The 13,878-nt window shown below is 33.5% G+C and overlaps 1 protein-coding gene across 2 annotated transcripts in view; it reads left to right on the forward strand.

Annotated features, from left to right (window-relative positions):
- The window catches only part of GSTCD (glutathione S-transferase C-terminal domain containing), a 137,628-nt gene that overhangs the window by 4,557 nt on the left and 119,193 nt on the right, over positions 1-13,878 (forward strand). Inside the window, exons 2-4 of one of the 2 annotated variants that reach the window (XM_030915874.1) lie at positions 4,529-4,614; positions 4,941-5,387; positions 6,364-6,831. In XM_030915874.1, coding sequence (XP_030771734.1) covers positions 4,962-5,387; positions 6,364-6,831 — 894 coding nt within the window. In that variant the 5' untranslated portion in view covers positions 4,529-4,614; positions 4,941-4,961. The remainder of the gene's footprint in view (positions 1-4,528; positions 4,615-4,940; positions 5,388-6,363; positions 6,832-13,878) is intronic. The other variant, XM_010371555.2, reaches the window with a different exon arrangement.

Raw genomic sequence — 13,878 nt, forward strand, 5'->3', positions numbered from 1 at the left:
TGTAAGCACTGGTGATGACTTAGATTAAGGTGGTAGTGGTAGAGGTGCTAAGGAGTTGGATTTAGCGTATACTTCAAAGGTAGAGATGACAGGGTCTGAGAGAGAGAAGAAAAGAAGTTGAGTGGGACTTTTGAGTTTTTGGCCTGAGCATCTGGTTGATTGGTATTCCTATTTTACCAGGAAGTAGAACACTAAGGGAAGAGGAGCAGGTTTAGAAAAACATCCACATGGAGCTGTCAAGTAGAATACAGGAGTCTGAAGTTAGGGGAGAAGATAAGATACATATAAGAGTCAGATAATATTTAAAGCTATGGCACTGGAGATCACCCGTAACAGTGCTGTCATATTGTGAGCTGTGCCCCCATTAATGAGTCAGGAAATCAATGTAATGAGTAACAACCAGCATTTAAAAAAACAAGCACAGAGTAAAAAATATCAGATTTATCCCATATAGTAGGATAAGTATTGCTTCATGACATTTTTGTTTCCATTTTATTCAGTGTATTGTGTGTTACATTATAAAATGTGTAACTAATTGTGTGGCATGATCACAAGTGTGAAAGCCAGTATTCAAAAGATGGAGTGTGGATTGAGAAGAGGGCAAAACACTGAGCTGTGGGTCACTGAGCCATCTGCAGAGTAGCCAATAAAAGGAATCAGGAAAGAATTGCCAAAGAATTTAATCCAGTGCAGAAACTTGTCAAATAACCCAGGGATGGAAGTTTATATCAAGGATTACTGAGACCAGCATACTTGCTTAGAATAACATAATATCTGATGATTTTCACTTTGGTAAAATTGCTTCAGTTTATGAAATTTTATTTATAAACAGTACTATTATATTAGAACAATACCTATTAAATGTCTCTAAGATCTTTTATAAATTTAATTAATACTTTTGGACTGATGTACAATTTTCATCTCTATAATGGAAATAAAATACTTTTAAGGATTATGAGCATTAGAAGTAATGCACATGTTCTGTGTGCTCAGCACATAGTAGGTAGATGATAAAATGTATGTACTATTTAAAACTTTATTTACCTAACGTTTATTGAGCGCCTATCAAATTGTCACAAAGATAACTTATTTGAAAAAACAAAAAACAAAACACAGGTTGATAATTTGCAGTGGTTTTGCACTTTTTGGTCTTCATTATATAATATATAATTTATCTAATATATAATGTACATAATGCCATAGATCTTGAATTTTGATCACAAAATTTTCAAGCTTTGTTTTTTCTGGACTGTGGAGAAGTATGCTTATTTTTAATATGTTTACTGTTTATCTCTCTCATTCTCTGTGTTTTATCAAGGCTAAGATATATTCATTAGAATGAAAGTGCAAAGAAAAAATTCTGAAGGCCTAAATATTAAATCTATGACTAATTCCACCATTTAAAAATGTATTAGAACTTTCCTGAGTAATGAAATCAAAGCCATAATCTTTTCTTTATACCTATTAATTCGGCAAGATTCCCAAGCAAATTGACATGTCTGGGAAAGAGATGCACACTCTATTTAATATCTTGAAGTTTGTGGTTTTGTCTGCTACTTTCTCCCTCTCTGGAGAGTGGCACCTGTCAAAGCTGAGAAAGAGCAAATTACTCTATTTCTGTGCTTGGCAGGAATGCAATATGGAATAACAAGAGCTGTGCCCCAGAAGCCCTAGAGACAGAAGTTGATTCTATAGTACCTACCTTCTTAAAGCTCATGACATAAAATTAATGAACTAAGGCATTCTCAAGCTAGAAAAGAAAAAAGAGGAGGGATTTTTTTTTTTTGTCTGTGATATTTGCATACTTGGAGCAAATACTGGTTCTTCTCTCTAAAGAGGCACAGTGCAAGCCAAAAACATCACATTTGTACAGGTTTACTAAATAATATTTATTTTAAAAATTATATTAGTACATAATAGGGAAACATTATTCAAGGAGAGTAATTTTTTATTTTTTTACTCTAAGATCATTAAGTAACATTTTTAATCTCCCAGGGGAAAAACCAACATCTATATTTTTAAGAAAATACGTTAAGAATCAACAGTACTTTGTTGCATTTTCTCTCAGGCATCTCATTAATTTTTAGATATCACCATGGGCAGGTTATTGCTATTCTGTTTTGCTGACATTTAGCATTTTATTAAGTGCTAACAATGAGAAGAGTTTATAGAATATGTCTAAAACCCTATTTTCATATTCTAATGTGCCTTGCAACATGGCAAATATAGACGTACTTTTAAAAAAAAATATTTCTACGTATCTTAAAAGCTATTAAATAGCATGGCTTTGTTTCCAGTTTTTAAAAAGTGTTAAGATGAGGCTCATAATTACTGTTTTTTAGACTGCTGGGCAAATGATGAAATCAGTCATGTTTTCTTTCAAATCTGCTTTCTTGAAACACTTAGGGATCCGTCTTCTTTTTATTATCCTACTGTCAGGAGAGTGAGTCCACAGCAAATTCCTCAAAAAGACTGTTAATTCCTGGCAAGTGTGGTTGGTTCTTTTTGCCCTAGTGTTGTTACAGATCTCACTTTGTTTGACTGTTTTTAAGGATTCATAGCATAAAGGTGTTATATTAATAATGAAAATGTTTCCAGAGCTCTATTCAGCTTTATAAAAAAAAACAAAAAACAAACAAAAAACAAAAAACAAAAAAAACCCTGTGACCTTTGATCTTTAATAAATACCTTTTTGTTTAAAAACTATCTCTCAGTGACAAAAATTTTAAAAAATAAGCTCAGGGAGAAAATGGGATCTGTAAGTTAAAAAGTTGTTGCTTTTACAGTACATAAAATAATTTTCCCCCAGATAATCTTTTAAGAAGTAACAAATCATGGTATGTATCTGTTATATTTTAATAGAATAAATATAAAATAAAGCAGTAGTGATTATTTGTATTATTAAGAAACTTTATAAGATAATACTTTACTAACTATATTTCTTTTTTATAATGGATTATAAGTTATTTACTTTTAAAGAATTAAGAACTAAGAAGCTTCAAGTGTTCAGGTTTTGTTTCAGATTTTCTTAAAAAAGGAATTTAAAATATTAAAGAAAATTTAGTATGATGAAGGTTTTCTAAAATTAAGTGTACACTAACATTTTGAATACACTTAAAAGATGAAAGGTGCATGTATACTTTTAAAAAGCTTTTAAAGTAATTTTCCTTCTAATATGTCATGTTTCTGGTACATATTTCCATGATGAATGCTTTTAAAGAGTGCCATCTAGTGTCAGTTTTGGAATAATTGTAATTTATGGATTAGAACATTGGGAATTTTTGATCCAGGAAACGTATAAACATAAAAAGACAGGACAATTGATAAAAACCTTAAGGAATATGACTTCAAAATAGCCATGAAGAATGTGATCTCAAGACTGTGTGTGTTTGCACCTTTAACCAGTGTGTATATTTATCTCTGCTTTCATTTGTCAAATACTGCTTGCTTATATATGTAATAATAATATAAAGCAGTGAACAAAAAATTTTTACTCATGGAACATTCTAGTTGTGGGAGACAAATAATCAAATATGGTATATCACCATAGCAATAAGCGCTATGGAAAAAAAGCATAGATGGAAATAGAAAGGTTTTTTTCAGGGAACATGGGGACTGGGGTTTGTGATTTAAATTGAGTAGTTAGGGAGGATCTCAGTAAGAAGTTGCCATTGAATAAATAAATACCTGAAGGAAGTGAGGAATTGTTCTAGGTACTGGAAACACCAAGTGCAAAGGCCCTGATGTGGGAATGTACCTAGTGTTTTTAGCAGGGGTCCCCCAACCCAGGGCCCAGGACTAGTACCCGTCTGGGGCCTGTTAGGATCCCCACCTCAAAGTGGGAGGTGAGCGGCAGTGAGCCAGCATTACTGCCTGAATGTTGCCTCCTGTCAGATCAGCAATGACATTAGATTCTTATAGGTGCTCCAACCCTATTAACTGCATGCAGGAGGAATCTAGGTTGTACGTTCCTTATGAGAATCTAATGCCTGATGATCTGAGGTGAAGCAGTTTCATATGGAAACCATCCCCATCCCCCCACCAACCCCTCATGGAAAAATTGTCTTTCATGAAACTGGCCCGTGGTGCCAATAATATTGGAGATGGCTGTTTTAGAGGAATAACAGTCTACCTTGGCTGGAACAGTGAGCAATGAAGAGAGTTAATGAGACAAACTCAGAGACATAAAAGAGGATTAGATCAAGGAGATTTTTGTAGGCTGTTGTAGAAACTTTGGCTTTTCTCTAAGGAGAATGGGAAGACCTTGGAGGGTTTGGTTATGGGGGTGTAAAGGAAAAGAATGGTGTAAACTGAGATGGGGAAGACACATAAGGAGCAGGTTTGGGGGTGGGAGAGAATAAGGAACTAGATTTTGGACATGTTAGCTTTAAGATATCTCAGCTCTCACTATCCATATTATGGGGAAATTTAAATATTTTTATATTATGATTTAGCACTCAGCAGCTATCACTTGAGTAGAATCCACTTCTCCTGAAAGAACAAATATCCCCTCCCTATTATTTTGTAGGGTCATAAAAAAGAAGCAGTATGGAAGGACCAGCACTAGCAAAACTTCTCAAGGATGTTATCCCCAGACAGCTCTCAGTATTCTTGGTGAATTTATTTCCCCTTCTGTTTATCTCCTGTTCTCACCTATAGTGAGAACCCAAAATACTTGATTGGGAGGGCTCTATTGTGAAGCACTGGGGTTTGCTCATTTTAAAGGAGCTGTTGTAAAATTTCCTCTAATGCTAGTCAATTGCACAGGGTGGAATTTTTTCTTTTGGAAGTCATTTAGTCAGTCTTCAGAAACAAACTTTATAGCATTATTATCTACTGCAAATTTTTACTGATTTCTAGAACAGGCTTTTGAAACATTCATCTTTTAGCTTCTAAATGATTATATTCTAAGACCATAATCATTACAATTTATACTTTAGGTGACCCAATGAAAGAAGAAAATGAAAGCCATAAAGAAAAGTCTTACAGAAGAAGAATACCTGTATTTGGACTTTTCTCACCAAACAAAAGGATGCATCTTTCCTCTTCATACATCTGTAACTTTATTTCTGTTATCTTACTGTGACTGTAAAATCTTTAAAATTTGCTTAGTTGTCACCAAAGACGTGAATACAGATAGTTCACTACTAAGAGATGATCTGATCCAGGATGTTGAAATACAGATTATTTCAAGGCAAGAGCTCCCACCAATAGTCCAGAATTGCTGTTTGCCTGCAGTAGTAGAACGATCAGACAATTTTTGTAGAGCAGGACTTGCCGTTGTATTGAGACACATAATCCAGAAATCCTATGAAGCAGACCCCTTAAAGAAGGAACTTTTGGAACTTCTGGGCTTTAAAAAGGCTTGCTTGAAAGCCTGTGCTGAAGTAAGTATAATGTCTCTTTTCTGTTATTTGAAGCTATAGAGTGATAACATAATTACTTGACCATTTAATATTTTAACTTCTTATTAGGAATAAAAGTTTATTTTAAAAAACCACAGTAACCAATGAAATAAGGTAGCCCTTTGATATAGTTTGAATATTCCCTACAAATTTCATGTTGAAATGTGATCCCCAATATTGTTGGGGGTGGGACCTGGTAGGAGGTGTTTGGGTCATGGGGGCAGATGCCTTATAAATGGCTTGGTGTTCTGTTAGTCCACTAGAGATCTAGCTGTTGAAAAGCATCTGGTACCTCCTCCTTGCACTCTCTTGCACCCTCTCTCCCCATGTGACATGCCTGCTCTCTCTTTGCCTTCTACCATGACTAAAAGCTTCTTGAGGTCCTGACCAGAAGCAGATACTTCTTGTATAGTCTGCAGAACCATGAGCCAAATAGACCTCTTTATAAATTACTCAGCCTCACCTATTCCTTTACAGCAATGCAAAATGGGCTAATACACCCTTTATGTGTGCCAATATTTCAGTGCAGTATTGAAAAATAAGAATTTAAGACTTAATTTATAAAGTTTGGAGACATTTTTAGAAAATAACTTTTTTCTTTATTTTAGTTATGTTGATTTTTAAACGGAATGTTTACACATAATTAGGAACTCAAATAGCAATGCTTTGGAAGTTCTGTTTATTGTAGGATCTAGGAGAATGGCAGGACAGGGGAGGTATATTTTTAAGGCTTTGAGAAATAATGATTTATTTAGTAAGGGGAATACAGGAATGCTACACCTCCTTTGCTTAATGTTTTTACTTCTAAAACACTGTGATGTGTCTCCTGATGTAACATAAAACCTAACCCAGGGATGATTTAGCTCAAAACTTATTTCCCAATAAGACAGTTATTTTTTCTCAAGTTATGTTGAAATTAAAAAATCCTTTCATTTCTTGTTTTGTTTTTGTTTTGTAGGTTAGTCAGTGGACCAGGCTATGTGAACTCACCATCCCTTTGGCGATTGAGAATTTTCTCAGAGAGTCTTCTGACCAGCCCCCAACTATACCTGTAGAAATATTACAGCTAGAGAAAAAGCTTAGTGAGCCTGTTAGAGTGCATAATGATGACAAACTCCGCAGGCAGAAACTCAGGCAACAGAAGGCTGATGGAGTTGGGCCTCCCCTTACTAAGGGAAAGGCAAAGAGCAAGGTCCACACGCAGGAAACACCTGAAGAGTTGGACTCTTCATCTGAGAGTCTGGAACTGAAAGTGGCATTCTCAAAGCTCACAGTGCAGGAAGAACCAGCTACTACCAACAGAGAGCCTTCTCACATCAGAAAAGCAAAAGCCTCCGACCTTCCACCTCTGGAGCATGTGTTTGCAGAAGGGCTTTACTTCACTCTGGCAGATATCGTGCTCTTGCCCTGTATCCATCATTTCTTGGTAAGATTTCATCTGGACTGTACAGATTACTATGAGTTTCGGTCTATGAAATTGCCTAGGTTTGAATTTTTATTCTAATTCTTATTGCCAGTATGCTGCTGGGCAAGTTATTAATGTCTTTCTCCATTTTCTTATCTGTAAAATGGAGATAATAATAGTACCTATCTAAGAGGAAAAATGTAAGGAACAAATTAAAGTTTGTGTGAAGGATGGAGAACAGTGCTTGGCACATAGTAAGCTGTCAATCAATGTTAGTAATTATTATGACTTTTAATGTGAAATTGCTAAAATGTTAACAGTTGTTATTATTAACTTCAAGTTTCTATTGTGATTACTTTCTAATATTAGAAGGTCCAAGTCAGCTCTGTGGTACAATGGATAGTGCATTGGACTTCTACTATTAGAGGATCCAGTTTAAAAAAAAAAAAAACAAAAAAAAAACAAAAACTAAAAATCTTGTCAGCTAAATTTTATAATTATTAGTCACTTAAATTAATCTTACGTTAAGTATTATCAAATTGAAAATATTTTATTCTGACCTGTATGCTTCTCTGTTCTCTCTGAGATTAAAGTAGCTGGCTCTGTTATTATGTGCTGGGGGAGAATAGATAGAAAGTTTTCTGAGTAGGAAGATCTCTCTCCCTCTCTGTCTTACACACATGCGTGTGCACATACACATTCCCTCTGTGGAGGAAAAAAGAACAAGGTGAAAATAATACCAGAGTGAACATAGGAAGCTTAGCTCTCTGCAGCCTTCCAGTTGGTTTTCAAGAGCTGCATTGCTTTTTGCTTTTGTTTTGTTTTTTTTTTCTTGGAAGCATTTCCCCCTTTTCCCTACTAAGGAATCAGGTATTAGATTTCATTCTCATTATATATCACCAACAATTCAGGTATCTCTATGGACAGAAGAGACTTCTATTGAAAATCTATGTATTTGAAGGCTTTGCTTCACAGGTAAATTAGGCAGTATTGATCAATTGTCATTTTCTTAAAGAACATTTTTCTTTTCCTCAAAATTGAACCAAACTTGGCAACCGAAACAATGTAAAAATAGGGAGATCCAGGAATTGTTTAGATGTTGATTGGTATTTTAAATGCCAAATGTCATAATTTAATAGAGTCCATAGAGTTGAGTGGGAAGAAGACATTGATTTTTAAATTTTTTCCTAGTCAAATGATTTCTAGATTCTCTTCTCAATGATCCCTCTCCTCTATTACCAAGTTGAGTCATTAGAGCAGTCATTTGATACATTATGAAATACTTGGTCTTCTGTCTTCTTGACTTGTTTGGATAACTGTGTTTCCAGTTTCATCAGAATTGAATGAAAGTGGCATATCCATTCCTTTATTGAAGAAATTTATTAAAATGATATGAATACGTAAACTAATTCTCAAAATATTTTCCTTCATTCCTTTGTATTTTTACTGGAATTTTTGCTTTGTTTTGTTTTGTTTTTTTGTGTGTGTTTTTTTTTTTTTTGTTTTTGTTTTTGAGATGGAGTCTTGCTCTGTCACCCAGGCTGGAGTACAGTGGTATAATCTTGGTTCACTGCAACCTCTGCTTCCTGGGTTGAAGCAATTCTCCTGCCTCAGCCTCCCAAACAGCTGGGATTACAGGTGCATGCCACCATGCCCGGCTAATTTTTCTATTTTTAAAGTAGAGACAGGGTTTCACCCTTTTGGCCAGGCTGGTCTCGAACTCCTGACCTTGTGATCCGCCCACCTCATATTTTCAGGAATTCATCTTTCTTTGATAAAGGCTTGATACTAGTTATATTTTTCTCCTTTAAATCATCTTGGGTAGTAAAGAAGTCATTTTAATTCATGGAGTGCTTATGTTGGCAAGCCTTTTTGCTTGAATTAACATACATTGATGTGAATGGAGTGACCATCCAAATGATCAGAATCAGGATCAAGTTCATTGTCAGTAATCAAGGTCAAGTTACCAGAAGCATAAAACTGAATCTAGGGACAGAATATTTAGTCACAGGAATAAAGTCAAGGACATAAAAGTAAGGAGTCAATTTTGCTAAGTCAAGGTTTGAATTCCTAAAGGTCAAAATGAGAACTAGGGAAAATACCCAGTTCTGGTAAACAGAATAAAACCAAAGATGGAAAACAATAACAAGTAGAATGGATGAGGTGTTTTTGTTTTGTTTTGTTTTTTTTAATTAGTCAGAGACAAACATGGAAGGGCTAAGGTATTATGTATAAACCTGCTGCAAGCTCTTTCTTTTCAGAAAATACTTTATTACTTTACAAAGTTAACTCCTGATGGCTCAGCACCTCTTAAGGAAAGGGGCCTGACAATACCCTATCCTCTGAAAGTCTTAGATTTAAAAGGAATAAAGTAATATGTACACTCATGTTTCCCCCTCTTTAATTCATTTACTAGAATTTTCTGGTAGATAGTGTATCAAGCATATGGGAGAAGTAGCAATGAATAGCTATACTAGGGCAAAATCCTACTGTTCCAATACTAGAAGATCGTATGTTATTTTTCAAGTGGTACTAGTAAGCAAGTACACTTTGACAGAAGTATTTAAAACATTATTGTACTGCTATAAGACAGAAAGGTTGCATTTTATAATTTTATAAAACCTTCTTGTAATTTGAACACTTATGATTTGATTTTCTACAGTTTAACTTCTAATGCTTTGAATTGAGTTTAAATACACACGCGCACACACACACACACACACCCCTTTATTAGCTTAGGTAAAATCCTTCCCCTTTTAGAAATTGATTTTTTAGCAAAACTAAATACCTCTTCCTTTGTTCCCATTGGCATAAAATTGAGAACCTCACTTTTTGCTGGCATATTGCAAAAATGGTAGATGCTACTTATTTAGTGGTAAATTTGTATTTTCCGTGTCTTCTCCTATGCATTAGGTCCTCAAGAGCTTTTAGCTTTAACTCACTACTTCTAATTTATAAGTAAAAAACAGAGAGCTGGGATTATATTTCCATTTAGATAGGTTGTTTACTGTTTTTTCTCTGCTTACACTGCTCACCTAAACATCTGTGAGTATATTTTCAAAGAAAGAGGTATGACTAAGGAAATGATATAAAATAACAAAATATTTTATATAATAAGTGATTGTAAAGGAATGCAAAGGAGGAAATATTTTGAATAGATGCAACATCTTGCTTCTGTTTTTATTCAGACAACTTTTTTTGCCCTTTATTGACAATTAACTACAGTTACTAAAATGTTATTATTGCTTTGGTAGCTGTACTGTTTTTTTAAAAACCATTGTTTTAAAAATAAATTATCTTTTTTTTTTTTTCTTATCCTTAAAGAACTCTGTGATATTTATAATGGTTTTGATCTTATGAGCCAGGTAACTATTTGGTAATCATTTCTTATGAAGAAATTTAATTTTCATTTCACAGAGTTTTCATTAGCAACTTCCTTAAATATATCTTCATGAGTGTAATGAATGTGGTTCAGTACCTTCTGAGCTGTCTGAATATTAGTAGAGTGGCCTGGCATGTTGATTAAATGGAGTGGCCTGTCACACAGAGTAAACCTCTTCAATTTATGTTAAATATGAATTATTGTTATTTAATTGCAACTTCATTTCAAAAGAAAGGAAAGATGCCGCGTACATCTAACAAATAAGAATAAGTCACTAAAAAGAAGAGTACAGGAAAGATGAGGAAAAGAGAACATTTATAGTGTGATTATCATGTCTAAAGATCCGTTCCCATAGCACCTAATCTATTTCCAAGCAATTCAGAATTCTTGAGAGAATTAATAAACTTTTTGGCTCTCAGGGTGCCTTAGGGAGTATTTTTCAAACTTTTTTTTACTTTAACTCAGTAAATACAGATGGCCCTCCATATCCATGTGTTCTGCATTCATGTATTCAACCAACTGCAGATTTAAAATATTTGGAAAAAATTGCATCTGTACTGAACATATACCGACTTTTTTCTTGTCATGATCCCCTAAACAATACAGAATAACTATTTGCATAGTGTTTATGTTGTATTAGGTATTAGAAGTAATCTAGGATTTAAAGTATAGGAGTGGATGTGTATAGGTTATATGCAAATACTACACCATTTTATATCAAGGAAATGAGTATGAGTATCCGTGGATTTGGGTGTCTGATACAGGTCCTGAAACCAATCTTCCATGGATACTGAGGGACAATTGTAATACATTTTACAAGTTGAATAAGTGTAGAAATAAATGTGTATCTTTAAATAATATGTTAAAAAATATATAAATAGTTACAAAATAACTTACGGGATGTGTACTCTGATATTTTCTATTTCATTTTTTAAAAACCTGCTATGTTGATTTCACAACCCCTAAATGAGTGATAAATAGCAGCTTGAAAAATATTAATTGAGGGAATTATTCTCTAAATAAATGGATTCTTTATCATTTGTTTATTCACTCAACAGGGTATTATTTGCAAGGCAGTGTTTTAAGTGCTTCAGTATTCAAAGAGAGTTAGATACAGTCCTTGTTCTTATAATCAATTACTTGTGCTCATTTAATCTTAAAGTCCACATAAAATACAGTATAATATATGTGTATGAATTTCTTATTAATTTTCTTTTCTTTCTATCTCATGCTCTGGTATTACTGCTAGATATATTTGTAGAGATTTCCTGTGACTTGACCTTTTTATTTATCTATCTGTTCATAATCATACGTCATAATGTGTTTGTGACATAGTGGTTTCTGTGGACACAACATTTGTTGCCTCTCAAAGAAGCAAGAACACTCTAAATTTTAAAGAAAATAGAATTTGATGGTAGTGCTAGAGAGAAAGCATCTGACCAAGGGAAAACAAAAATATATGAGTTTGTGTCAGGAGGAACAATTTCAAATTTTTCTAATTTGAAAAAATAAAAGTATTACTTTAAGTGCTGCTTTTGAAAAAAAATCTTCCAAATAGTGCTAGTTATCTTTTTTAGTTTTAAATGTTTACAATTTTCTCTTTTATACTTTTACTATTTTCTTTAGTAAAATATTCTCCTTACTTCATTGTGTAATTTCTAAAAATATGGTTCTCAAAGGTGCTTCTTACATTATTGGTAAGGAATATCATTTAGATTCTGCCTAATAGTTCACATACAGAGAAGATAGCTTCACACACACAAAAATATGGACCTTTAGATCACTATTAATAGTACAAGCTCTCCATTTTTACACTTCTGCAGTAAGCTGAAAAATTTCTTTTGAGACCCGTCAAAATACACCAATGATTATAGACTACAGATAGTAAATTGTGATAATTTAAAAGTGTTACATTATTTGTGTTGAGGAATTTGATACTGATTTTAATTCTTTCCCCATTAACCACTTAAACTAATTTGTGTAAGTATATGTTAAGGATTTTAGGTTTTTGATATAATGTTGTCCAATTAACTCTCTATATGCAGTGTGTTAAGAACTTATCAAGTATACTGAGGGTCAGGAACAGAGGAATGTGTTCATGGGCATGAATTATAGATGAAAGGGTTTCCAGATGGGAATGCAGTTGATTACACAGGAGTTCTTAGAGAGAGTTAAAAATATACTACCAATGAAAGATGATAGACAGTTGAATATAAGATGTAAAATTTTCCAAAATGATTTTCAATTGTACTATTCATAGATATTTGCAAATGCCATTGTTATTTATGTTGATTCTTTTAGGAATTATTATATTCTTCTTTTTCTATTGATGGTTGTTTTCCATTGTATAGATGTACGACAGTTTATCCATTCATCTACTGAAGGGCATCTTGGTTACTTCCAAGTTTTGGCAATTATGAATAAAGATGCTGTTAACATCAGTGTTCATGTTTTTGTGTGGGCATAAATTTTCAACTCATTTGAAGCACAATTATTGGATTGTATGGTAAGAGTATATTTACCTTTGTAAGGAACTGCCAAACTGTCTTTCAAAGTGGCTGTACTATTTTTCATTCCCACCAGCAATGAATGAGAGTTCCTGTTGTTCCACATGGTCACCATCATTCGGAGTTGTCAGTTTTTGGATTTTTGCCATTCTGATAGGTGTGTGGTTGCATTTCCTTGTTTTAACTTATAATTCTCTAATGATATATGATGATGAGCATTTTTTAATATACTTAGTTGCCATCTGTGTATCTTTTTTGGTTGTCTACTCAGATCTTTTGCTCATTTTAATTGTGTTGTTCATTTTCTCATTGCTGAATTGCTCCAATTTTTATGCTATGAAATTAATCTTAAAAACATATAAGACACATCACTAAAGAAGATATACAAATGGCAAATAATCACATGAAAAGTTGCTCAACATCATTAGTCATAGGGAAATGCAAATTAAAATCACAATGAGACACTGCTATATACTCACAAGAATGACTAAAATCAAACAGACTGATAATACCAAGTGTTGACAAGTTGTGGAGATACTGGAACCTCCATGGATTGCTAGTGGGAATTGTAAAATGGAATGGCAACCATGGAGAAGATTTTAATTTCTTTAAAAGTTAAATATACAGTTACCATAAAACCTAGCAGTTTAACTCTTAGATTTCCAAAGAAATGAAAAACAGTCCCACATAAACACTGCTGCGTTATAATGTGTAGCAGCATTATTTATAATAGCCAACAACCAGGAAAATGCAAATATCTATCAACAAGTGAATGAGTAAGGAAAATACAGTATATCCACACAATGACTACTACTCTTAATAAAAAACAAATGATTGGTCAATGTAACTATATGGATTAACTTCAAAAGCATAATGCTAAGTGATACAAGAAAACCACATTTTATGATTCCATTTGTATGAAATTCTAGAAAAGGCAAAACTATAAACATAGAAAGCCGATCAGTGCTTGTCTGCAACTGACTGTGGAAGCACAGATAGAGTGCAAATGGTCACAAGGGAAATTTCAAGAGTGACGTAAGTGTACTAAAACTAGATGGTTGCATTACTGCATACATTTACTACAACTCATTGTTTGAACTATACATTTAGATGTGTGAATGTTGTGGTTTGTAAAGTTCCTCAATGCAGCTGTTACAAACAAAATATATGTAATAATGT

Source organism: Rhinopithecus roxellana, chromosome 2 (assembly GCF_007565055.1).
Source record: "Rhinopithecus roxellana isolate Shanxi Qingling chromosome 2, ASM756505v1, whole genome shotgun sequence".
Lineage (NCBI taxonomy): Eukaryota > Metazoa > Chordata > Mammalia > Primates > Cercopithecidae > Rhinopithecus > Rhinopithecus roxellana.